This window comes from Miscanthus floridulus, chromosome 12, assembly GCF_019320115.1.
Source record: "Miscanthus floridulus cultivar M001 chromosome 12, ASM1932011v1, whole genome shotgun sequence".
Lineage (NCBI taxonomy): Eukaryota > Viridiplantae > Streptophyta > Magnoliopsida > Poales > Poaceae > Miscanthus > Miscanthus floridulus.
The window spans coordinates 23,185,844-23,213,262 of NC_089591.1; the positions used below are offsets into that span (position 1 = coordinate 23,185,844).

General features: G+C 46.6%; 1 protein-coding gene across 2 annotated transcripts; it reads right to left on the minus strand.

Moving 5' to 3' along the window:
* Positions 1 to 7,410: 7,410 nt before the first annotated feature.
* Positions 7,411 to 25,305, minus strand: LOC136496742 (metal tolerance protein C4-like). Of its 2 annotated transcripts, none has more exons than XM_066492502.1 (13): positions 24,891 to 25,305; positions 24,729 to 24,786; positions 23,734 to 23,866; positions 23,577 to 23,632; positions 11,943 to 12,057; positions 11,782 to 11,818; positions 10,640 to 10,758; positions 10,311 to 10,430; positions 9,416 to 9,517; positions 9,271 to 9,343; positions 8,244 to 8,311; positions 7,736 to 7,796; positions 7,411 to 7,659 (listed from the first exon to the last, which is right to left on the minus strand). In XM_066492502.1, exons 1-13 carry the CDS (start codon positions 25,216 to 25,218, stop codon positions 7,520 to 7,522), a joined length of 1,410 nt encoding a protein of 469 aa, XP_066348599.1. In that variant the 5' UTR covers positions 25,219 to 25,305; the 3' UTR covers positions 7,411 to 7,519. The 2 variants fall into 2 exon arrangements, with proteins under 2 accessions (XP_066348599.1, XP_066348598.1); XM_066492501.1 differs by having other exon boundaries at positions 11,761 to 11,818.
* Positions 25,306 to 27,419: the final 2,114 nt, after the last annotated feature.

The window sequence follows — 27,419 nt, forward strand, 5'->3', positions numbered from 1 at the left end:
CCGATCATGGTGATTGTGAGGGGTCTTATGCCTTTCCCCGACTGGAGCGCCGAAAGGTAACTCTAGTGGATTGCTCGTGTCATTGAGTTACCTTACTTGTGGGTTAGTTCTTACGGTGTCCTATTGTGTGGACGAGGTTCATGCAATACCTCTTAGCCTGCCAAACCACCAAGTGTTGGTCGACACAACGGGGACTAGCGTGCCAGCAAGCACGTGAACCTTGAGAGAGAAATTGGTTGTCTCTTGCCCTTTGGTATTCTCCCGGTGATTGATTTAGTATTCATCTTATGATTGGTTCACTCCTCTACATGACAGTATAATCACCCTACTCACTCATTTATATTCTTGCATACTAGTTGTAGCAAGCTCTTTAGTGTAGCTAGATTTGAGAGCTTGCTTTTGTAGTTTAAGTTCATCTAGTGGAGCTCTTTAGTGTAGCAAGTGTGAGAGCTCGTAGTGAGTAGTGACATAGCAAATTGTGTGCTTAGTGATCATATCAATTAGAATTGTTGGATAGGTGGCTTGCAACCCTTGTAGAGCTAGAGCAAGTTTGCATTTCGCTATTTGTTATACTAATCAAATTGCTCTAGTTGGTTTGTAGATTTTTAAATAGGCTATTCACCCCCCCTCTAGCCATATTAGAACCTTTCACATGGGCACAAGACCATGATGACAACCACGCCCAGATGTGAACCACAAGATGGCGTTACTTGCAAGCCAAGATAGCTAGGTTATCCCCATTAGGCTCACAACCCCATGGTCAGGAGAACCCTCTTCTTTATATGTGACCTGGCCCTAGACTCTATATAAGGGCAGCCAGGGCACCCTTCCGTAGACATCATTAGACCCCCAAAGCTCTCATTCGGGCAGTCCATTTCTTAGCTCTAGCTCCATCTCCTACCTCTTCCACCATTCTTGCACCCCCAATTGTAAGAACTTCATAGTATTCAAGCGAGGAACACACACTAGATCATCTCTAAGACTAGACATAGGGCTCTGGCCTGAATCAGTATAACTCCTTGTGTCTTTTAGATGCTACCACCGTCTTCATGGAGCAGCACAACATTCGTATAAATTCACTAGCCGATTAACAAAACACCGATAATTGATGCGCCAGGTAGGGGACAGTCGTGCACTCTCTATGTTAAGAAGGAAGCGATGGTTCCTTGCACCTATGTTGAACTTGCTCTTGGCACAGACCCCCTAATGGCTCCATCCGCTTCAGAAGCCTCAAGTTCACCAACGTCGATGGGCCAGCACTCATCAACGGTCTTCTCCCTAGCCAAGCATTGTGCTTTGGGGATCTAGACTTCATAGCCGACAACGTGGGTTAGCTATGCCTCTGCGAAGGGAATACGACCCTATCACACATTCCAACGCTTAATCATGGACCTACCCATGCCAGTCCCACGATCATCGGAGGATCGACACCTATCTTAGGATGAATCCCAAGCCAGAGCTAAGCCGACACATTTTCTATGTTAGCGAACACTTTCGCCTAGCTCTCCGGGAGCAGGACCATGCCACCAGAGGCAGAATTCTAGAACCCCTGCACTGCTCTACCCTCCAGAATGAGGGATGCAATCACATTCTTTGAGCGAGAGCTATCCAAGCGCAATGGCCATATGATGATGCCAGGCTCCTCTAGGTTTGTGGGGATGATGGAGTGGGATCCAGAGTCTATCTATGACCTCCTACTGATGACCCCTTGAAAACACAGACTTCGAGTCTATTTCTGAGGGGAGCAGCCATCTACTGAGAGAATGCAACATGTTGCACCTCTCGGAGGATGGGGTGGCGGCGATAGGAGGCATAGAGGACGATGCCTATCCGATCCCACACACCCCTAGGGAACAGGCATAGTATGACCAGGAGCACCTAGAACAAGCCAGGGCCCATGAAGCCAAGTAGACTAACGAACGTCATGACAACGGGTGCCCTAGCCCACAACACCTTGATGCTGAGGGCACGTGGGCGCGGGCACGCTGCATATATGATCAAATCCAACAAGGCAAGAGGGAGATGCATGTCTTCCCTCAAGCAAGCTAGAACATCATGGTAGATGCCATGATAATGCGAATGGCCCATAAACACTCGACCGACGAAGGAAAGCGCATTCATCAGGAGCTACGAGACCTGCTAGAAACTACAGTGGTATAGTAGGCTCAAAGTTACGTAGAGAGGCGGCATCTCAAAGCTAGCCTCATACACATCTCCTCCATGCGTGGCGCCCCCAAGGGATACCACGCATCGAGCATGCTACGTCCTAGCGATGACTGCACACCATGCAAGTGAGAACCTTCCCCAGTGCACAGCCATTATGTTGGAAACCACAATGCTCGCCCGGCTCAAGTCACCAAACACCCTGGGTCAGACTTAGTGGGTAAGGACATGTCATACTATGGCAATAGTGACCCGGACAACCATGGCCGACACCCTTGGATTTGAGATGCCCGGCGTATTTCAAGCCCGGACGCTTGCGGCCCGCAGGCGTTCGCAAAAAGGATCCAGCAGATGTTGTTCCCATCGTGGTTCCATGCACCACTGAACATCATCAAGTACTCTGGGGACACCAACCCCGTCGTATGGCTAGAAGACTTCTGCCTCGCCTATCGAGCAGGCGGGCCGAACGATGATCTCTTCATCATCATCCAATACTTACCACTCTACCTCGTAGAAAGTGCCCGAGTATGGCTCGAGCATCTCCCCACGGACAGCATCCACTCATGGGTAGACTTCAAGCGCATCTTCATAGGTAATTTCTAGGGCACATACGTGCGCCCTGGGAACTCCTAGGATCTCAAAGCCTACAAGCAAAAAGCAGGAGAAACTCTACGCGAGTACATCCACTGCTTTTCCAAGTGCAATGAGCTTCACGACATCATGGATGCGGATGTGATCAGAGCCTTCATCTTTGGCATGACCAATGAAGCACTCGTCCATGAGCTCAGATGTAGCAAACCACAGACAACGTGGGAGTTGCTTGACCTCACCACAAGCCATGCCTCCGATGAGGAGGCTGTCCAGGCAATCTTTTGCAAATACAAAGATAAGGCTTAGGCTGAACCCATGAATGAGGCTAAGGACCACAATCAATGAGGGAAAGGCAAGAAGGATAGATGGAGGCATCGCAATAGTGAGTTCATCACGATGGTCAACAGGGTCCATAAGTAGAAGACTAGGCAAGCTCAACCATGTCAGCTTCGACAAAATAGTCAAGTTGTCATGCCCCAACCACTGTTACCTAGTCAAACACACCCTTGAAGAGTGCGACCTCATCAAACTCTACTTCGAGGGAGGCTACAAGGCAACCGGCATGGAAGCATCGTACGGATCCGCTGGCGATGAGAGAAAACATATCCGGACCTGAAAGGGTGCCTCATGATCTTCGGTGGACCGGCGGTGTATGAGTCCATATGCCAGCAGAAGCTCATGGACAGGGAGGTCAACACGGCCACGCTGGGAGAGGCCATCCTGGCCTTCCTAAAATGGTCAGAAACTGCTAGCACTTTCGACAGAAAGGATCACCCCGACCACATTCCATAGCCGAGATGTTTTCACCTCGTCATCGACCCGATCATCAGCAAGACCCGCCTGTCTCAAGTCCTCATGGATGGCGGGAGCGGCCTCAACCTCCTCTACGCCGAGACCTACGATGCCATGGGGCTATCGTGAGCGGCAATAAGGACATTTGGTGCTTCGTTCCACGGAGTCATACCTAGGCTCTAGGCCATTCCCCTCGGGCAGGTTGACCTGCCCATAATGTTTGGGGGTCATGCAAACTTTTGCACAAAAATGGTTACCTTCAAGATAGCAGAATTCCCTGGTGCCTACCACGCCATCTTCGGGCGACCATGCTACGCCAAGTTCATGGTCGTCCCCAACTACACTTACCTCAAGCTCAAGATGCCTGGTCCTCATGGGATCAGCACCATAGGTGGTGACCTACAACAGGCCCACCTCTATGAACGGGAGAACTATGACATCGCGATAGCTGCATGCCAGCCCCCTGAAGCCTAGACTCGCTTGGGTGGCAACGACTGACGCCATGCCAGAGTTGAGCTCTAGGGAGCTAAGCCTGAGCGCTACTTCCCTACATGGTAGGGGAGCATGCGGAGGTCGAGCCCAATGACCTTAGTCATGGCGTGCGATGAAGACCCATGATGACAAGGCATGAGGGTGACATAATCGATGAGCTCCGAAGGGCTGGCGACACAGCACACTCCTCAGCTTAGTGCACCGTGCCAAATGCTGCGGGCTCTAAGTGCCATCGTTAATGGCACGAATGTCCATGCATTCACTTCAAAGTTGCCCCCAAAAAGGAAGCCTTTCCTAGACCAGAATCTTTGTACACATTTACTCATGTAAATTCCTCCCTATGCACAGAGATCGCAACGCAACCGCCACGACACGTCAGGGAGTGCATGACGAAGGTGACACTTCAGCAATGTGCTCGTTCCAAGTGACCCGTGTCAATCGGCACGTGTTGATCGACATAGCTCACTCACTGGGGGCTACACCATGACACACTGTGCATCGGCGCGCATCAACAGGTCACACGAAGCCAAACCCCAAGAGCTAGCTCTAGGTAAGGCCACACACCTGCGCATAAGGAAAAGGGAAGGAAAGTCACCACGACCTAAAGAAAAGAGGTCAAAGGAGGGCGTGATGCCGCCGGATCTGTCCTACTGACACTTTGGTCACAAAAATGGAGTTGCACTAGGCTAAGTCTCATGGGTCCATCCCCGGGCAAGGTCGTGCGACTACCGCATTCGAGCGATTAGATCATTGGCAAGCATGGTGAGTCGGCGGCGCACAAAAGAAAAGAAGCAAGAGACACAAACTAAGAAGATTTCTTTATTAAAGGACCCTAGGCACAACCTAAGGCCCTTGGCCACCGCCGTGGAGGATGTCCACCACGTTCATGGCGGCCACGACGGCGGCCGCGACGGCGGTGAAGTCACCGACCAGCTCTACCCACTCTACATGCCCTACGTGGTCTGGGAACCTAGGCTCCACCTGGCGGAAGTCATGACCGGTGCACAGAAGATGTGCAATCATCAAGGTGCTCTCCTGTTCAGAATCTTGCACCATGAGTACTAGGTTGCAGCCTAGGAGAACAAGGATGAGGAAGAGTGTATCTATTCTGAAAGATTGAAGGAGGAAGAGTGTGTGCAATGAGGCCAAGAGGTACACCCAGACTCGGCTTAAATAGGCCAACCTTCAAGATGGAGAAGCGGAAAGGAGCAGTTAAGATGCGGGATCTAGGCATACGCATCAAGGAAGATGAGGTATACGACGGTTCCCAGTGGAAGTGGTGAGACAGTATTGGAAGTTGGGACATTCAACACTCACGCTGAATTTACCGCTGGTAGACCAAACGGTCATGTAGGGCCAGCGGCCATAACGTGTATCTTTGTCGGCTCGGCTTTCCAAACGATGGTGAAATTCAACCCCACTAGCACCGCCACATTGATGGTTCAACTACCGGTGCTAGAAGTTTTATTTGTCAGTTTGATTCCTTTCCAGGCCTCAAAATTGATCCAATCGTCGGTGGAAGTATCACACCATCGGTTCTAGTCTTCTATGGCTGTGAAAGTGGTGATATTAGTAGCTCAATCTGTAGTAGTGAGACCCAATTATTGATTTAGTCATCATTGTGTGAGAAGGTGAGAGTAGCTCAGTTGCAAGATCGCTTACTCCAGGATGTTTGCAAGCACGTTGACGTAGGTAAAACCCGTGAGTTTAGTATGGAGGTTAATGGCACTATTTATTTCAGATGTCGTCTATGTGTTCCATAGAAAGCTAAGGTGAAGATGGATATTTTAAGGCAAGCTCATCGCACTCCATATATAGTTCATCCATGTGAGATGAAGATGTATCGAGATTTGAAGCAGAGTTTTTTCGTGGAAGCAGATGAAAGTTGATATTGCTAAGTATGTGGCTTCATGTGGTATTTGTTAGAAGGTGAAGGCTGAGCATCAGAGGTCAGCTAGGTGGCTAAAGCCATTGGAGATCCTTGAGTGGAAATGGGCTAATATTAGGATGGACTTTTTGTTGAATTGTCTCGCTCTCCTAGAGGCATGGATGCTATTTGTGTTGTTATTGATAGGCTCACCAAAGTGGTTCACTTCATTCCAATGAAGACGACTAATTCAGCTATAGTTTTGGTTCCGTTGTTTATCAAGGGGGTTATGAGGTTACATGGTGTGCCCAAGTCTATTGTGTCAAATCAGGACATTAAGTTTGTGTCTAATTTTTGGCAAAGATTGCATAGTGCTTTGCACACAAATACTCGACATGAGTACTTCTTTCCACCCTCAGACAGATGGTCAGTCTGAGTGTACTATTCACACCTTGGGGATATGCATGCATGTGTGCTTCCATGGAAGAGAAGTTAAGAAGATCACATGCCTTTGGCGGAGTTTGCTTACAACAACAGTTACCAAGCTAGTATTCGTTTGGCACCATACGAAGTGTCGGGCATAGATGTATTTGTCCACTTTGTTGGGATCTGGTTGGTGAGCAATCTTTAGCTGGTCCACATTGGGTACAACAGACTCATGATAAAATACATGATATTCGATAAAACTTGTTGACTGCTCAGAGTCGATAGAAGAGTTATGCGGATATTAGACAAAGGGCTTTGGATTTTGCAATGGGTGAAGAGGTGTTCCTGAAGGATTCACCGACAAAAGGCATTGTTTATTTTGGTACCAAAGGGAAGCTTAGCCCGAGGCACATTGGACCTTATGTAATTATCCATTGGACCTTATGTAATTATCACTCATGTTGGTGCATTGGCATATCGGTTGCAGTTGCCAGAGTCTATGTCAGGAGTACACCTAATGTTTCTGTCTCTATATTAAGAAAATACTCGAAAGACCCTGAGTAGATGATTGAAGTTGAGCCAGCGATGCCCATTAAGCGAGCAGGAAGCCCACTCCACCTCCCTCCTCTATGCTCTCACAGGTAGGGGAGGCTTGCCTGTTATCCTCGGCCACCCTACCACCCCTTCACCTGCCCTCTCTTTCCCTCTCCTTCCCTCTCCGGTGCCTTCAATCACCGCAGCCGCCATTGCCAAGCTCGATTCAAGCTCGTCGATCTCCACACACTCCGCCCCAAACGCCTACCCTTTTATTCTGCTGGCACCACAGGAAGACACGGCGTCCACCCAACCACTCCTTGGCATCATTCCACACGCGCAATACATGCTCCCATGCTTGCTGAATCTCACCGCCGCCTCCGTCTGCCCCTCGCCGTCGTACGTGAACTCCAAGCCGCCTGTGTCCGACTATTAAGACGGTCCAAAACATAAGCCGACCTTGAACATAACGCCTTCCATGTTCAGGCACGACCACGTCTTCCTTCAAACTAACAATCCCCCCTCGCTACGAAACAATAGCCATCTAATTCTTACACTGGCAATGGAGGAAAATCTTATCGAATGGTGCCAGAAGCAAATCAAACTGGCAGCGATCAACAAGAGTATTAATCAAATGCAATGTACACAGGTAATCTACAAAACTTCTGCTCTAAGAGACAGTCCTTCTGGATTGTGTGCCTCGATGTCAACATGTTTAATCCCAGGCACAAGCTTTTGGATCTCAGACTCCAGCCGATCCACTTCATATCCCAGAGCTTCAACTACATCCTCACCTGTCGAAGTAGTGTAGCTTCAGACCAGGGTAGCAAAGCTTAGATCCATCCATAGAGCAACATGTATTTCACATACCGTAGTTAGCCATGACCCTTAGTAATTCCGTATCATCCTTGGACATTGCAGCTTCCCGGAACTGTAGAATGAAAATGATAAGAAGTCAGAGAGTAAAATGTGCTACTATTTGCCACAGTATGTTTGAGATATTGGCAGTCTTTTCTCGAGGACGAGTTGCCTAATGTGTTGGAACAGCTCTCTTAATGTTCTTTGTGAAAGGTATAGTGGAAGAAGGGTACAAGGCCACAAGCTCAAACTGCCAGACAACTGCAATAAGATGAAACTAGGACATAATCTGCTTCCTTGACATCATTCCTTTCCAGATTAAACTAGCCAAACATCAATAAAATGGCAGCTAGAATTTTAGCCACACAATTTGAACAGACTAATAATAGGGCAATAAATCACCTAGTTCAAAGGCTGAAAATTTTGCAATTATTTCACTACATTACTGACAGAAGAATACTGAATATCAAAATGCACATCAGTTAATGACTGTAGATAAAGTATTTTCAAGGTAAGGCACCTGTTTTGCCCAAGTCCCACGTCCAGTCCTTTCCAAATAATTTTGTACCAGAACAACTCCATTGAAATCTGTAAGACGATTTAGATGACAATAAATATCAGAATTTTTTGAAGTAAAAAAAACATCTATTGCACTGGGAAATGAATTGTAACAAGGATATAAGGCCATGCAAGAGAAGACAAAATAATTGGCAATAAGAAACCTAGGTAGGGATGCCAATGGCAATGAAGCACTACCACCTAGTCCCTACCCCCATAAACTATGCTAGTGCCTGCCCCCAACAAACATGCAGAAAAGCTGACCCACAGAGAAAAACCATGATATGTTGTTGTGATATAAAATGTAGATTATCTCCTAGTGCCTGCCCCCATGCTACATGTAGATAATCTCCAACCTCAAGTGAAAGTGTACAAGTTCATCAACTGAATTAGAGCAAAAAAGATAGATGTCTGCAGCATGTCTCAAACTCAGCACCTTCCATATTTAAACCATTAATGCAAAGGTGTGACAACTCTTTAGATATAGATCAAATCAACTTGATTAAGTTACAAATCAAAATTCACTTCACGGGAAAAGGGGGGAAACAAGATTAACCATCTGAAATGTTCAATAACAAGGATTATCCAAAAGTTATTCAAATTGTCTGTCTCGGTTAACAGGACTTCGGATGACAATATCGCTGGAGGCTAACTGGTACCAACTTCACACCATCTACCAGCAGAAGATCAAGACTGTTAAGGATATTATGTCATAGATCACTGCATACTGGATGATTTCACCCATAACCATGGAGCATGCCTCATTCTGTTCCTACTATTCCAATAGTACTACATTCTGACAAGTAGTAAACAAGTCTAGTTCAGATTAAGTCCAAAAAGAGCCATTCAGGATTAGAAATAATGTGCACAAATTTTCAATAGCACCTCTGCCCAAAACTGGCCATGCTATCACACATACGAACTGAAAGTGATGAAAATGATGTAACTGTTTTAGATATATTGTGGAATGCCAGAATATAAAGACTAACCAATTTCAGCCTTGAATCTAAAAAAACCTGGCCCAATCACCTCACTTTTGCAATCATAAAGAGCATCTACAACCTGCAAGAAGATATCAATTAGCTTCATGAAAAAGCTTCTAAGCAGTTCCGAAATTATAATGCCAAAGCTCACCGGATCAGACTTAAGAAATTCAAGGACTCGCTGCATGTCATGATCATCAATGGCCCGGCCAATTAAAGCATGCCTATTCCTCTGAATGAGAAAAATAGCAACCTACACAGAGAGCAAATCTATTGAACAGCTGCTTTCCAACAAGACATGGACAGAAAATAATCAAAGCCATCAGCAAACATCCTGAGGTTCCAACAATGTCAGAATGAATATATATATAAAAGTTATCTACCATGATGTTATAGTAAATCAGTAGGGCTTTGCAGAAAGATAAATTTTGTGCAAGTCTTGACCAGAAATGGAAACATTTGACCGAAGTTGGATATTCAACCATTTCTAATGTGAATCCATTTAAATGAAGAACATGAGCTTTACATGGTTGGACTCTGAAAAGTTTAACCGATTTTGTTCCTCAGAACTCAAGATCCAAATATTTAGTTAGTTATTCTCTAAAAAAATCACAATTTTATTTCTTTCATAACTCAAGACCCAAACAACCCCTTCAAGCATTAAGTATAATACCACCTAACAACTGCCACATGCATAGGCCACATTAGCATGACTTGACAATGGCACATCCCTGGTGTGCAAACCCGGAGCAGGGAAGTCATGACCCACCTATTGCATGCCTTGTAACAAGGTTCAGTGTGGCAATTAGAGATGGTCCAAATTGTGAAAGACGTGACTTTTTGCTTCACTGCTAAAGCATAAAAAGTATTCACTAAATTTGTTTCACAATTGGTCAGGGTTATATGGTTGAGACACCGAAGTAACTTCACACACAAGCAAATACAACACAATCAGCTTTGGATTTACATCAATTATTCATTTATAAAACAGAACTATGAGCCACGTGTAAGAAGTATGAAGCACAAACATACAATGAATAGCATACCATCCCCAGTAAATTGCCAACAATGATTGAGCCAATTGGATCATACATAGCATTTCCTGTCATTTGAACAGCCACCAAAGATGCTGCAGCAATAGCAAGGCCTGTAACCGCAGCACCATCCTGTAGACCAATGTCCGATGTGAAAAACTGAGAATGAAATCAATACAGAAAAGTACTAGGTGATGAAAGGTAAATGAACAAGAAATCAATTAAGAAAACTAGAGATAATAATCTCCATTAAAGTCAACCATTACAAATGGCAGAAATGAAAATGAGTATATGCTGTGATTGAACTACATAAAAAACTGTTAGGTGGTCATATTACTGACTTCAGTCATAACAGCAACGGAAGTTGGATCGTGACCACGCCAGATATAGTCCCAGATACTCATTCCCTCTGCTTCTGCACCTTTCCTAACAGCCTTTATAGCAACAAGCAGTGAAGCACCTAACAGACAACAGGATTTCTCAAGTAAATTCTAGCTAGAATTGTTAGAGTATGGCAGGGGCCTATTGGGCCTGGGCTGGATGTATAGCCCATTAGTGTTAGTGTTAATTAGAGATAAGGGTCGCTTGCTTAGGAGTCAAGTAAACCTCTCTATATAAGGAGAGGATATGTATCAATCTAATCAAGCAAGAATTAAGAAGGAAAACCCTTCCCTCTTGCCCAGCCGTGGGCAAACGCCCCGCAGCCGGCTCTCTCTCACCCTCGCAGCCATAGCCATAAACAGTACTGTAGCACGCCGGCTGCCGTCGCTCTCCTTCGCATCTCCTCTCAATCCTAGCAGCCACATAAACATCTGGTATCAGAGATCTCTGGTTCGATCATGTCCACCCGCCGGCCATGTCGATCCCGCTGCCCTCCACCACCGTGCCCCCGCTCTCCGCGGCGGACCCGCCAGGCACCACCGCACCGCTGTCCGCGGTCTCCATGTCGGCCAGGGTGCCGCAATCCTCGCTGCAGATGGCCGCGGGTGCGTCGTCCTCCGCCGTGAGCGTCATGACGAACGAGCAGTTGACGGCGGCTGTCCTTGACCTCGGCAAGATGGTGGCCGGGATTCATGGGTTCCTAGGATTGAGAGGAGATGCGAGGAGAGCGATGGCGGCTGACGCGCTACAGTGGCCGCAGCACTACAGTACCGCGGGTATTGTTCACGGCTATGGCTGCGAGGGTGAGAGAGAGCCAGCCGCGGGGCGTTTGCCCACGGCCAAGGCAAAAGGGAAGGGTTTTCCTTCTTAATTCTTGCTTGATTAGATTGATACATATCCTCTCCTTATATAGAGAGGTTTACTTGACTCCTAAGTAAGCAATCCTTATCTCTAATTAACCCTAACACTAATGGGCTATACATCCAGCTCAGGCCCAATAGGCCCCTGCCATACTCTAACAAGAATAGACACCCCAAGAAAAAGTGAAGGGGTGAGAGAGGTAGCAACAAGCAAGCAACACCTTCAATTAGGAAGGACCCACCAATCACTAATGCAGCCCAGTGAATATTCTCTGGAGGCTGTCAAACAAAAGTATGGATATGAGCATTATCATACTTGGATGGTGACTCATGACATTTGATAATAAAAATGTAATTTTGTGTATAAAGTTCTCATGACTCAAATGACACTTCGGTGACGTACTTGAGAATTCCATAAATTTTGAACTCCATGCACAATGGTAGCACCTGAACCCAAGCAAAATATTCCAACTGCAGATATGAGAGACCATACAAATCTTTCCTTTGAATAACCATAGCTGCAAAAAAGAAAGCCAAGATTAACATCTATCGATTCAAAACATAAGGCTTCATTGCAGCTTATGGTGTACCATATTTAATCCCATCACTGGTTGTCTAATGGCTATTATTTGATTGCAGTGATAATTAATAACAGGCTTTCCTAATCTTGCATCCATCATATTTTACATCAAAGGAAAGGAGTGGTTCTCATTCATGAAAAAGAGGGAATAAATTGACTTAACCAAATACTCCTTCCGTCCTGTAATATAGTGTATTCTAGCATTCAAAATTTATCCTCAAATAGTCGAATATAAGGGATTCTAGAAGACAAAAACCAGTTTTGCATTTAATTATTTCCATTTATCAGCCAATCAGCATTAATCACGTTGATGATAGCATCTAATTAGGAAATAAAATGAGGGTGCATGCATCTTTTATGTTCTCTCTTATTGATAGAGGATGAACTAGCTCTTGTATTCATACATGTTGAGTAAACCAAATTACAGGCATTTATATAGGAGCTAGACTAACACAAGAGAGAGAGGGGGAAGCACACAGGCGACAGCCAGGAAGATTCCCAGGCATCAGTCGTCTAGCAGCAAAAGGAGAAGTAAATACTAGCAGTAAAGGGGGGGAGTAAGTAGGTGATAGCCAGGGGAGGTTCCTAGGCAGTCAGCTAGTAATAAAGGAAGCAGTAAACATGCTAACACCCCCCCGCAGTCAAATCGGCAGGCTCGCTGATATGAAGATTGGAGCAAAAATCTTGGAACACGGAGGTGGGAAGACCCTTGGTGAAGATGTCAGCAAACTAGGGACGTCGTTGGTACGTGAAGAACCCGAACATCACCAATGGCGACCCGTTCACGGACGAAGTGGAGATCAATCTCAACATGCTTCATGCGTTGATGTTGTACAGGATTGGTGGACATGTATACTGCACTGACATTGTCGCAGTAGACCAGTGTGCTCCGAGGCAGTGGAGCATGCAATTCCTGTAGAAGTTGGCGGAGCCAGCAAGTTTCAGCAACTCCATTGGCCACAGCCCGGTATTCAGCTTCGGCACTTGAACGAGAGACTGTGTTTTGGCGTTTTGAAGACCAAGAAACCAGATTGGCGCCAAGAAACACAGCATAGCCTGAAGTGGAGCGGCGAGTGTCGGGACACCCAGCTCAATCGGCATCAGTATAGACCACAAGTTCAGAAGGAGTGGAGGGCTGAAGGTGCAAGCCATGGATGAGAGTTCCCTCAAGATAGCGGAGAACCCTCTTAACAGCAGACAAGTGAGGTTCGCGAGGATCATGCATGTGAAGGCATACTTGTTGAACAGCATAAGCAATGTCTGGTCTTGTGAAAGTATGGTACTGCAGGGCTCCTCTAAGACTGCGATAGTGGGTAGGATCAGTGACAGGAGAGCACCTTCAGTAGCAGAAACTTTAGCATGAGTGTCCACAGGCGTGCTACACGGTTTGCAATCCATCATACCAGCATGTTTGAGGATGTCAATGGTGTACTGCTGTTGTGACAGGAAGAGACCACCTGAACGTTGCGTGACTGAAATGCCCAAAAGGTGATGCAAAGGACCAAGGTCTTTCATGGAGAATTCTTGTTGCAAGACAGTGATAGTGCGGCGGAGGAGAGAGGCACTGGAGGCAGTCAGAACAATGTCATCCACATAGAGTAGTAGGTAAACAATCTCATTGCCTCGGTAGTAAATGAACAGAGAGATGTCAGACTTTGCTTCAACAAACCCGAGACAAGAGGTAGGTGGCAAACCGGCTGTACCAAGCGCGAGGTGCTTGCTTCAGACCATACAGAGACTTGTTGAGGCGGCAAACATGGTCAGGAAGAGCAGTGTCAATAAATCCAGTGGGTTGGCAGTAATAGACAGTCTCGGAGAGGGTGCCATGGAGGAAGGCATTCTTGACATCCAGCTGATGAATAGGCCACTGCTGTGAGAGAGCCGAAAGAGAGGACTGTGCGGACCGTTGCTGGTTTCACCACAGGACTAAAGGTCTCATCATAATCCACTCCTGGACAGTTGGGTAAAACCACGGAGAACCCACCGAGCCTTGTAGCGATCAAAGGAGCCATCAGCATTGAACTTCTGACGAAAAATCCACTTGCCAGTTACCACATTTGCACCAGACGGGCAGGGAACGAGATCCCATGTGTTATTGGACAGAAAAGCCGCATACTCTTCTTCCATTGCAGTTCGCCAATTAGGATCAGCAAGAGTACTTCGATAAGTCTTCGGAATGGGAGAGATGGCTGCAGCATGATATATGGCAGGCAGACGGAAGCCAAGTTTCCCTCTAGCGGTCATGGAGTGATGATTCACCACTTGATGAACTAGAACAGCATCCTGGGGCAATGTAACAGGAGCAGCAGCAACCGGACCGTGTGTTAGCCCTGAACTAGCAGCACCCGGAGTACCTTGTGACAGCCTAGAATCTGCAGTAGCTGGAGTACCTTGTGACAGCCTAGAATCAGCAGCAACTGGAGGAACACAAGTTTGGTGATGCCGGGTGTAGACATGAGTGATGGTGTGCACAGGGGGCACAACAGGGGGAGCCGATGGAGCAGGAGCAGGAGCAGCAGCAGGGGCGTTGTGATGTTCCGCCGAGGGAGCCGAGGCTGCGCGTGGTGCAGGAAGGGGCTGGTAAGGACCTGCCAGGTCCACGGGCTCAGCCAGCATTGGTGTGACAGGAGTCACAATGGCAGTTGGCAAGACACCGAGTGAACCAGGGTTGACTTCGCCGAAGGTACCTGAAGGGGAGGAGCCAGCAGGGAGGCCTGGAAAGCACACCGAGGGCTCAAACTCATACAAAAAATCAAAATCATTAGTGGTGAGGGGTGACGGTGTCTTGGCAAAGGGAAAATTTGTCTCATCAAAGGTAACATGACGAGAGATGATGATGCGGTTGGAGGAGAGGTCAAGACACCGAAATCCCTTATGATTAGAAGAATAACCCAGGAAAACACAAAGAGTGGAGCGAGGGGAAAGTTTGTGAGGGGCAGTGGCGGACATGTTAGGATAACAAGCACAGCCAAAGACCCGAAGGTGGGAGTAGGAGGGATGAGAGCCGAACAAGGCGAAGTGAGGAGTGGCGAACTCCAGAGTTTTAGTGGGGAGACGGTTTAGTAAATAAGTGGTAGTGTGAAGGCCTTCAACCCAGTAGGAAGTAGGCAAGGAAGCTTGGAAGAGAAGGAAGCACACAATATTGTTAATGGAACGAAGAATGCGTTCAGCCTTGCCGTTTTGGAAGGAGGTGTAAGGACAGGACATCCGTAGAATAACACCATGAGTGAGGAAGAAAGAGTGGGCGGAGCAATTGTCAAATGCACGCCCATTGTCGCTCTGGACGTTTTTTATGGTGCAACCAAACTGAGTGGTCACGTACGAAAAGAAATTTGCCAAGGTAGAAAAAGTCTCGGACTTGAGCCGCAAAGGGAAAGTCCAGAGAAAGTGAGAGTGATCGTCAAGAATAACGAGATAATATTTATACCCGGACACACTCTTGGTAGGAGAGGTCCACAAGTCGCAATGAATTAAATTGAAATTCTTAAGAGCACTGAGATGAAGAGTTGGCAAATGGTAAGCGAATATGACGACCAAGTTGACAAGCATGACACAGTTGATCACTAGAGTGATGAGTACATGAAATAGCAGAAACATTAGATAGTTTGAAGAGTGCTTCATGGCCAGGATGCCCAAGACGACGATGCCAAATAGCAGCTGCAGCAGCAGCGATGAGGGCACATGAAGAGGAGGAAGCGGCCGGCGGCATCAAGGAGTAAAGGTGTCCGGAGCTATTGCACCTGATGATCTCGTTCCTGGAATGACGATCCTTCACAGGGAGACCAAAAGGATCAAACTCAACAGAAGAGTTGTTATCAGTAGTGAATTGTCTAACAGAAATGAGGTTCTTAATAATGTTGGGAGCAACAAGAACATTATTAAGACGAAAGGTTCCTGGAAGGACAGCATCACCCGTAGCTGTCACAGGAAGAGTGGAACCATTTCCAACAGCAATGGATGAAGGACAAGTAAAATGAGGTGGTCGGAAAAGAAAAATGTTACCGGCATCAGGCGTCATATGATTAGAGGCGCCGGAATCCATGACCCAGTCAGCGACAGCAGGTGGAGTGAGGCTCATGGTGCTGAAGGAGTTGGCCAGAGCCTGCTGATTCCAGGAGTCGGTCCAGGGAGACTGGGAAGGGGCCTGGTACACCTGCTGTTGCGGCTGCTGTTGATAGTACTACTGTTGGTTCATGGAAAAAGCCGGGGGCAGTCAGCATGGGTGGAAAGCCCGGTGGCGGAGGGATGCCGTAGGGATTGGGCGCCGTCATGAATGCCTGTTGAGCGCCCATCTGGAGGAGGACCGTGAGGCTGCTGCTACTGGCCATGAGTGGGCCACATGGTGAAGCAGCCCGTCCAGGGGTTGTAGAAGGAGGGCCAAGGGGAGCCACCCTGGCTGCCGTTGCCACCTTTGCCTGCTGTTCCCGCGGCGACAATGCTGCTTGCCGCCATTGCTATCAGAACCGGCACCAGCACCGTGGTGGCTGGGACCGGTGCCAGGAGCCCAATTGGAGGCACCGTGGAGAGAGGGGCCCCCAGGTTGCGGCACCTGGGAGGTGTTGGTGGCGTTGGACTTCGGCTTTGAGGCGAGGAGAGTCGTTGGCAGCTGGGACACAGGGGGGTCCAACGTGAGCTCCTCAAGTTGGAGATCATTGCGGACTTCATTGAACGTTGGGAATGGACGGGTCCGCTTCAAGAGGGCCTTTATGTGGTCATACTTGGCGTTGAGACCACGAAGGACATTGAGGACGAGGGTGCGGTCAGTGATAACCTCGCCGAGATTGCCTAGAGCATCTGCCATACCTTTCATCTTGCGGCAGTAGTCACGGATGAGCAAGTCGCCTTGGACGAACACGTGGAACTCTGCGTCGAGGTAGAGAGCGCAAGTCTCGCGGTTGCCCAGGAATTGTTCCTCGATGCCAATCCAAGGGTCGCGTGCTGAGCCGCCAGCGTTTGCGAACGGTGTCCCGGAGTTCGGACAGTGAGGGTGCCAAACAGCCAAGACAGCACAACGCAGTCCATCCGGTGCCAAGAAGGACGGGCGGGGCGGGGGGCGGTGCAGAGGACATGGTCGGCTAGAGCGTACCGCTTGAGAGTGAGCAGCACTAAGTCATGACATCGGTTGTAGTGGGGGGACAGGAGATCGAGGACCACTGACACGAGGAGCGGATGTTCTGGACACCCGCAGCCTGGTCGTGGACGTGGGCGACGAGGGCAACTTCATTGTGGAGAGATGCGTCGTCGTCGCTGAGGTTGGAGCTGTCGTCTTCAAGGGCCGGCGGTGTAAGGAAAATGGACCCTTGGCCCATTTACTTTAGATTTTAGGTGTTTAATGACCAACACAACCAAATTGGACTAATGAATTTGCAAGTGATTGTTTTGTAGTTCAGTAGGATGCAAGATGTGACTTGGACGAAGACAACGTGATGATCCGATGAACAACACCACAAGCAAGACCTTAGAAGCACAAGAGAAGACCCAAGATATCAAGCAAAGTCCAAGCACGAAGATAGAAACCAAGTCGTACGCAAGATCGCGAAGAAACGAGCTCACAGAAGTGACCGGACGCTGGAGGAAAGTGACCGAACACTCCGATCAAGAGGCTCGGCAACAGGCGCGACCGGACGCTGGACTGGACGCTGGCCGCAGATCGACCAGACGCAGGACAGCAGAGTCCGGTCAAGTACAAAGAGGTTCCAGAGCAGCGAAAATGCGACCGAACAGCGTCCGGTGCCATGTGACCGGACGCTGACAGCGTCCGATCATTTGTTCGTGGCTCCAACGGTCGGAACGACCGGACGCGTCCGGTCAGGACGTGACCAACGTCCGATCTGTAGCAGAAAAGCGGGATTTCATCCCCAACGGCTACTTTCTCGGTGGGGCTTATAAATACAACCCCAACCGGCCAAATGAGATGTGTCGGAGCTGAGAAAACATATCAAGGGTGTTGATACATCATTTTAGTGATCTGCCACTTGCATAGTGCTTAGTGATTCATTAGGTGATTAGCGTAGGTGCTTTGTGAAGTGCTTAGGTTGATTAGACCACCGCTTATACGCTTGCTCTATGTTTAGGCCTAGTGTTTAGTGAGGTTTGCATACCTCTTATCACTCGGTGCTTGCGTGCACCATTGTTGTACATTGGAGGGGCTTGTAGTCTTGCGAGATTACACCAACCGCGTTTGTACCGGAGGGAGCAAGGCCCGCGGCGTTTCGACCGGAAACTTGATAGTGAAAACGGCGGGGAGCATCCGGGAGAGGCTTGCCGGAAGGACACGTCGGAGACCCACTTGCGTGTGGGGAAGACCCGAGGCTATCCACAGAGTTACCCGACAGGGAGATTGACCCTTGCGAGGGATTCCTTGCAAGGGGCTCCAACGAGGACTAGAGGGAAGCTTGCGTGCTTCTCGATACCTCGGTAAAAATACCGAAGTCGTCGACGGGAGTTTGCATATCTTTACCTCGCTCTTTAGCTTTCCTCATTTACATTGATTACATTGCTTCTTTTACGGTAGAGATAGCAACACACTAGCAAAACCATGGTTGCATATTTAGATAGTTTATATTTTGTATAGGTTTTGCTAGGAGTAGAAAAAGAAGGTCATAGTTTAGAGTTAGTTTTTTAAGTTGCCTAATTCAACCCTCCCCCCCCCCTCTTAGGCGTCACGGTCCCCTTCAATTAGTATCAGAGCTGGTTGGCTCAATTTGGACCTTTAGCTTAACCGTCGTTGAGCCGACGCCATTTAGAGTGGTTGGGATGAATACCTCTAAACCTCCACACTTTGACGACACTAACTTCCCCTATTATAAAGCTAGAATGGCTTGCTACCTTGAGGCGGTTGATTTGGGAGTTTGGAGAGTCACTCGTGACGGGATGAAACCCATTAAGAATCCCGATAAACCAACAAAGAGTAAAGAAAAGTAAATACATTTCAATATTAGAGCTAAGAATTGCTTGTTTGAATCTTTTAGCATGGATGTGTTTACCCTTTAAATACGACACATGAAATTTAGTTAAAACTACAAGAGCTCCATGACGGCACATCTAATGTCCATGAGTAAAAACATTGTCTAGCTAAAAAAAATTATGATTCCTTTACGATGAATGATGATGAGCTTATTCGTGATATGTATTCTCGATTAAATCTAATTATCAATAAGCTTCATTCAATAGGATTAACAAAGCTAGATGATGCGAACATCGTGAGGAAGATCATCTCTGTGCTAGCACAAAAGAAATATGCAAATATCATCACCATCCTTCACAACATGGAGGACTTGAGCACCATAACCCCTGGACATAGTCATTGACAAGATAGTGGCATTTGAAATGTCACGCAAGATGGGTCAATAAGAAGCCTCTTCATCAAGCAAAGGCAAAGCTCTCGCATGTAGCGAGAAAAAGAAGATAAAGGGCAAGCAAGTTGAGACAAGCTCAAGCTCAAGCTCCTCAAGTGAAGATGAAGAAGTTGAGGATAATGATGATGATGATGATGATTCAAGTGATGATGATCAATCTTCCTCCTCCACCTCCGACCTTGATAAAGAATCAATCAAACTTATCAACAAGGTGGAAAAGATGATCCAAAGGCTCAATGTCAAGGATGTACCCATCCAAATCCAAGATATCATCTTCCCAAATCAAAGAAATGAGGAAAGAAAGAGAGTATGCTATGAATGCGGCGAGTTGGGACACTTTGTGAAAGTTTGTCTAAATAAGCCCACACCCAAGACAAAGAAGAAGGCGTGCAGGAACCAAGCTCTCACATCAATAAGGTCATGGGATGATTCTTCAAGTGAAGAAGAACACCATCACAAGAGGCGAGGACGCAAGCACTCATCATCAAACTCTTCTCGTATGTGCCTTATGGCACGAGGTAACGAAGCTCATCCTCTAGTGAGAATGATAGTGATGATGAAATGTCTTCTTATGATAAAATTGTGCAACAAAATCTTAATTATGCTAAAATTTGCACTAGTCAACAAAAAAAGCTCGAAAAATTAAAAAGAAAGCTAGATAGTTCACAAGAAACCTACAAAACTTTGTTAATCTCAATGTTGAACTATCTACTAAAATTGAGCAACTTAATGCTAGTGCAACAATAAATGCATGCACAATCAATTATGAGCAACTTGTAAAGAAAAATAAAAAATTAAAAGAAAAGTTAGCTAGCTCACAAGATGCTTATAAAAGTTTGCTTACTAAAATGGAAACCATGTGCAAACATTGTGATAAACTAATAAAGTTGCTAATCTTGAAGCCGTTAGTACAACCCCCACCAAGGCATCTAAAAGAAAAAGTTCTATTTTTAACATGTCTAATAAGAATACCTCTACTTCTTATAATGATTTATGTTTAGACTCACATTTGTGCAAGCAAATTTGTGTTGAAAAAGTTGTTGTAGATACATGCACACAAGAAGTTGCAAAAGACTCTCACATTCATGAGATGTCATCTTTCAAGTGGTATTATTGATTATAAAATCAATGTGCATGACTTCTATAAATATCCCACACTTGTGTGCACAAATTTAAGAGGAGGTTACTCTACAAGTTGGACGCTTTGAGACTAACACATTTTCAAGCATATCATGTGTGTAGTAGTCTCATTGCAAGAAAAATAGAGTCCCCGGAGTTGAGCATCACACTTCAAATATCCACCACCTACTACAAGTGGTAGAAATCAAATTGGTTTCCACATGTGGTATTTCTAAACCAATATCATAATGTTGATTTTATTTTGATATTTATATATTTTCTCCATGCATTATATAAATTAAACTTTCCTTTAGCAACAATTTACCAAATATGCATATGCCTTGTTTTCTACCATATGTATGCATATATTTATGGGGAGCTTAATCTATATAATGTGAGAGTCAAATTTTGTGACCTATTCTATTCTACATACAAAGGATCACAAAGTTTGACCCTCCCTTGTGCTACTAATGTCTTCCTTTTTTTTGTGTCTGATTCCAAAGGGAGAGAATTTAAAGGACCAAAAGCAAGCATTAATTTGTAGGACCATAAGCTAGATAATTTACAAGTGGTAATGGTCTACAAATGGTAATGGTCCGAGAAAAAGAGGATAATGGATTATGGATTAGTCTATGTAATGAGGAGAATTTGTAGGAAGCAAGGCTTAAATCCATAATGCCACATGGGGACATTTTACAAGGGCAAGATAAGTTTTTATGTAGTATCCTTTTAGTCTTACAAGTAGTATCTTTTAGCATCATATAACATTGTCCCTTGCATTACATCTTAGCAAGTAGATAGTTTTTAAATTCCAAATTTTTATTATTTGCTTGCTTTGGTCGTGTTGTCATCAATTACTAAAAAGGAAGAGATTGTAAGGAAAATGGACTCTTGGCCCATTTACTTTGGATTTTGGTGTTTGATGACCAACACAACCAAATTGAACTAATGAATTTGCAAGTGATTGTTTTGTAGTTCAATAGGATGCAAGATGTGACTTAGGACGAAGACAACATGATGATCCGATGATCAACACCATAAGCAAGACCCTAGAAGCACAAGAGAAGACTCAAGATATCAAGCAAAGTCCAAGCACGAAGATAGGACCAAGCCGTACACAAGATCACGAAGAAACGAGCTCACAGAAGTGACCGGACGCTGGACCGGACGCTGGAGGAAAGTGACCGGACGCTCCGATCATGAGGCTCGGCAATAGGCGCGACCGGACGCTAGTGACAAATCGACCGGACGCAGGACAGTAGAGTCCGATCGAGTACAGAGAGGTTCCAGAGCGGCGAAAATACGACCAGACGCGTCCGGTGGCATGTGACCGGACGCTGGCAGCGTCCGATCAGTTGTTCACGGCTCCAACGGTCGGGACGATCGGACGCGTCCGGTCAGGACGTGATCAGCGTCCGGTCAGTAGCAGAAAGCGGGATTTCGTCCCCAACGGCTGCTTTCTCAGTGGGGCTTATAAATACAACCCCCAACCGGCCAAATGAGATGTGTGGAGCTGAGGAAACATATCAAAGGTATTGATACACCATTTTAATGATCTCCACTTGCATAGTGCTTAGTGATTCATTAGGATGATTAGCGTAGGTGCTTTGCGAAGTGCTTAGGTTGATTAGACCACCGCTTATGCGCTTGCTCTAGGTTTAGGCCTAGTGTTTAGTGAGATTTGCATACCTCTTACCACTCGGTACTTGCGTGCACCATTGTTGTACATTAGAGGGGCTTCTAGTCTTGCAAGATCACACCAACCGCGTTTGTGGTGTGGTCGCCACCGTGTACCGGAGGGAACAAGGCCTGTGGTGTTTTGGCCGGAAGCTTGATAGTGAAGACAGGCGGGGAGCATCCGGGATAGGCTTGCCGGAAGGCACATCGGAGACCCACTTACACGTGGAGAAGGCCCGAGGACTATCCACGGAGTTACCTGACCGGGAGCTTGGCCCTTACGAGAGATTCCTTGCGAGGGACTACAACGAAGACTAGGGGGGAGCTTGCGTGCTTCTCGATATCTCGGTAAAAATACCGTAGTCGTCGACGGGAGTTTGCATATCTCTACCTTGCTCTTTAGCTTCCGCATTTACATTGATTATATTGCTTCTTTTGTGGTAGAGATAGCAACACACTAGCAAAACCGTGGTTGTACATTTAGATAGTTTATCTTTTGCATAGGTTTTGCTAGGGATAGAAAAAGAGGACATAGTTAGAGTTAGTTTTTTAAGTTGCCTAATTCACCCCTCCCCCTCTCTTAGGCGTCACGGTCCCCTTCAGGCGGGACGGCACGGTCCCAAGCCACGGTAGCCACGCGTTCGAGGGCAGCGGCCGCAGCGCGCTCGGCTTCCAGGGCAGCTTGGACGCGGGCCTGGGTAGCAACCGCAGCGGCCGTCTCCCGAGCAGCCTTCCCTTCAGTTGTAGGGCCGTCCTCTGCGCGCTGGCGGGCAGCGGCGGCCTGCTCGTGCTCAGCCTGCGCGGCGAGAGTGGTCGCATCATAGGGAAGCGGCAGCTTAGGGGCCATGGAGATAGGGAGATAGGGAGCGGAAGGAGACTGCGGGATCTTAAGAGTCTCGTGATACCATGATAGAGGATGAACTAGCTCTTGTATTCATACATGTTGAGTAAACCAAATTACAGGGATTTATATAGGAGCTAGACTAACACAAGAGAGAGAGGGGGAAGCACACAGGCGACAGCCAGGGAAGATTCCCAGGCATCAGCCGTCTAGCAGCAAAAGGAGAAGTAAATACTAGCAGTAAAGAGGAGGAGTAAGTAGGTGACAGCCAGGGGAGGTTCCTAGGCAGTCAGCTAGTAATAAAGGAAGCAGTAAACATGCTAACACTTATTTTGTCTTAAAATTTCTATAATGCACTATATTGCAGGACAGAGGGAGTACAGTACGGTAAAGAACTAAGAATGTTCCAATTATTTTCTGACAAAGCATATATTCTAGAAGAATTGAATTGATTATACATACGGGTGTAGAGCATCTGGAGCACGTCTTGAGCTGCTCAAACCATAAGCAAGAAGAGCCTGAAAGTTGATGAACAATTAGGCCTAAGATTCTTTGTTCTTGGTCATGAAACAGAGAGGAAAGGTATATACATCAAATGGCATAGCTAAAAGAAAATTACCTGGTTAGCGAAGTCTGTAACGGAATGCACTAGCTCAGCTAGCATAACATGACTTGAAGTTGAAATCCACACTCCAAACTTTAGGGAGAAAACGAGGAAGTTGCACCATAGTGCCGTGTTAACCGCTCGATGGCTGAGGTCACATTCCATTACATTACACAGAATGTACATCACAAGATAACTTCATGAGCAATCCAAACAAGTAGCAATGACACTATTCAGTTGACAGCAAAACACTGGAGCAACTGGTATAGGTTATCCTTTGTAATTGCATTTCTTTACCGCAACAACAACAACAACAACAAAGCCTTTAAGTCCCAAACAAGTTGGGGTAGGCTAGAGTTGAAACCCATCAGAAGCAATCAAGGTTCAGGCACTGTGAATAGCTGTCTTCCAAGCACTCCTATCTAAAGCTAAAAAATAAAAGGGTAGTGTGCAATGGGTATTTATCGTGCAGCATCATGATTCAGACTCATAGTTCAACCTGAAGCATATTCGAAGTGGGTTTTTTTTCCTTGTCTCATCACCTAGTCCAGGAAAGGGGTAGGTCAATGACCCTATCCTCCAAAGCTACATTCTCTCATGCCTCCAACCCAAAAAATTATCCAGATCCTCATTTGGTAAGAGGAATAACATATCCCCTACTGCGTACTGTCACAACATCAAGGCAAGAGCATTTGTGTTGCATCACAGCACAGAATCCACAGATGCATATATACCACAACTATCTCACACTCACAAAGTCGCAATTTGTCTGATATAGAGGGTACGAAGCACTGTGCTGAGCATCTTTTTTATCGCAATGTTTCATTCATAGATAGCCTAATTAGATTTTGCATGAAAACAAAGAATATCAATAATCCATGACGAGAACACAACTTCAGAAATCTGTTTTACTGGATAAGCAATGTTCTGACTTCTGAGGGAAATGTTAAGTGTATGAAGGTCCATCGTCAAAATGTGACTTCTGAGGGAGATCAAGGAAGGGGAATTACCTGTGTTCATCGTCAAAATGTGCCTTCTTCTTGCCCTTGGCCACACGCAGAGAATAATCTGCATCAGAAAAGCAGGAGCAGCCAACATAAGGCAAGAGCTAAACAAATAAAAAAAAAGCAGGTGCAACGGGGGAATGAAAGAAGGGGCCAGCCCTTCCTTACTGCGGGAGATGGTGAGCCGTACGGGAGCCGCGTCGGCGACGGCGCCGGGGGGCCGCGACGCCGCGGGAGGGAGAGCCCGCCTCCACCACCCGCCACGGAGGCTGAAGAGGCCCGCGGCTGCTGACGCGGAGAAGAGGAGAGGGCGGGGCGAGAAAGCCGAGCCAGAAGGCGGGAGCGGGGGCAGCGGCGACGAGGGGCCCTCGCGGCCGTCGTCGTCGTCACGGCGGGATAGGAGGAATGGGCAGGTCGAGAGGAGGCGAGTAGGGGAGGTGGAGGAGAGGCAGCGGAGGTGGAGGCGGAGGGCCGCGGAGGCGAGGGGACGACGCATTTAGGCGTGCCGGCGTCGCCGGTGCTGCTGCCGCGGGTGGGCAGCTCCCATTCGTCGGAGGGACTCCTGCGAGGCTAGGACAGGGGATTGAACTATATGAGAAAAAAAATCCAAATTCCATGTTAGTCATTAAAAATGTTTTAGGGACCCCCTCAAAAAAAAGTTGAAGTTCTAATTTTTTCTGCTTCCTCAACTGCAACTCAAGTCCGTTGGAGTCCTAATTTTCTTATCTTTCCTCTGGTGCCACTCCATCCAAAATTTTGTGATGTCAAAATTGTAGGATCTCTGGAACGCCTGAAGGGGGAAGAATAGTTCTGTAAAAATTTAACTCAAATCGAAGTTAAATTCATCCGCGGCACTACCGCTCTGTGAGCGTGGCACTGCCGCATCTGCAGGAGAGATTAGTTTACGGTTCAAAGGCTCCGTTCGGCTGAACTTAAAAAGTCGGCATGTTCGGCTTCTTTTTTTAGTCCGGAACAGTATTTTTCTCTCACATCCAATTCAACTAGAACAGTGTTTTTCAACCAAATTCAACCAAACGAACGGGGCCAAAATCTACTCAACGAATTTAGATTGGGTAAATTTCTTAGCTTCCTGCAGAATAGTAAATCACAAATCGACAGCTAAAAGTGGTGGGAACACCACACACAAGTAGATTAGCTTCAAACTCTAGAAATCACCCCAATCAACAATATGTCATGCAAGTAATGTAAATTAAGCATAAGTAACACAATGATTTATCCCGTGGTTCAACTCGCCACCAAGGCTTTCCTACCTTCATGTTGTTAAGGTTAGTCACTAAGGCTTAGAGCTTTCTAGCCCTTCCTCGTTCTCAAGTCAAGAGACTTAACTCTTGACATTAGGGTTGAGTTTACTAGTTTCAAGAGATGATTATAAACCTCTCGAGGCTGTCCACACAAGTTGCCAAGCTCCACGGGCGGCGCTCTAACCGGCTAGGAGCCAAGCTCCAAGAGTAATAAACACAACCGCTGGCTAAAACGTGAACCAAGTGCTCTTTAGAGTTTAGGAATCAATGGAGCTGCTCTCTAATCGAGTTTTGGAACCCTTTTTCCTCAAGGATTGATGGAGAAATCAATAGAATTGCTTGAGGGCTTGAGGTCAATAATGGAGTGAGAGAGAGAGCTCCTACCCTATTTTGGGAGTGCTAAAGTGAGAAAGAAGAGAGCCGGTTGCCGTTGGGGAGGCAGGGGAAAGGTATATATGCCCCCAGCCCTCAACGGTCACTTAAATCGCAGATAGCCGTTGGGGAGGAAAGAAAAAGGTATGTATACCCCCTACCCACAACGGACACCACACCCAAGGGATCGGGCGAGACAAAGCCCGCGGCCTCGAGGTCGAATGAGACGGAGCTCGCACCCAAGGGGTTGGGCGAGACGGAGCTCGCACCCAATGGGTCAGGCGAGACGGAGCTCACACCCAAGGGGTCAGGAGAGCCGGAGCCCACGACCAAAGGGTCGGGCGAGCCTCTCTTCAAGTATGGCAGTGCCGCACCATATAAGACAGCAAGGATAATAGTGAAGTATAGACTGTCTTGGCTGTGAATCTAAGGATGTATGTATTTGTTTGAGCACTTGGTAGCATATATTAGATTAAGCATTGTGCCCCCTTTATAGTATGGCTTTTCCTATACTCAAATTTAATATATAAAATAATTTAAACCTTCTTTGAGTTTGAAGCCATTTACATTTATAATTGGGGGCTCCTCCATTTTTTGTAGCATCCTCGAATATAAATTCCCTACTTGTTATCTCGATAAATCTCATTAGTTCTCTAATTACGTGGTTATTATCACCAAAACTCATAATTAAGGCTTGATTGCACTTTCAATCTCTCCCTTTTTGATGATTGATGACAACTCAATTAGAGCTTACAAAAGATATAAAATAAATACTAAAACTTTCGAGCCATGGGTGTAGAGCCTCCCCTAAGTATATGAATAGAGAATTGAATTCTTAAATTGGCATAAGAAGTCAAGATTCATATTTTAGTGAAAGTGATGGACGTCCCTATATCCATGCTCCTATGGGGTGCTGCATACTGTGTCAGATATGTAAAACATGATGCAAATGACAGTTTATGCACAATATGGTTTGCTATTGCAGCTGGGTGCGGCAATGCCGCACTTGCTGTAACAGCACAGATCAGAACAGACACCACACAGCATGTGACACATATAAAGA

Bases quoted from the DNA above. Each gene is read 5' to 3' on its own strand.
- LOC136496742 (XM_066492501.1), bottom strand. From the start codon at position 25,218: ATGCGTCGTCCCCTCGCCTCCGCGGCCCTCCGCCTCCACCTCCGCTGC. The intron at 10,759-11,760 runs GTGTTGCTTGCT...GTTGTCTGTTAG, and splicing joins TGGGTCCTTCCTAATTGAAG to GTGCTTCACTGCTTGTTGCT. The intron at 7,660-7,735 runs GTATGTGAAATA...CTACTTCGACAG, and splicing joins AAGGGTCATGGCTAACTACG to GTGAGGATGTAGTTGAAGCT.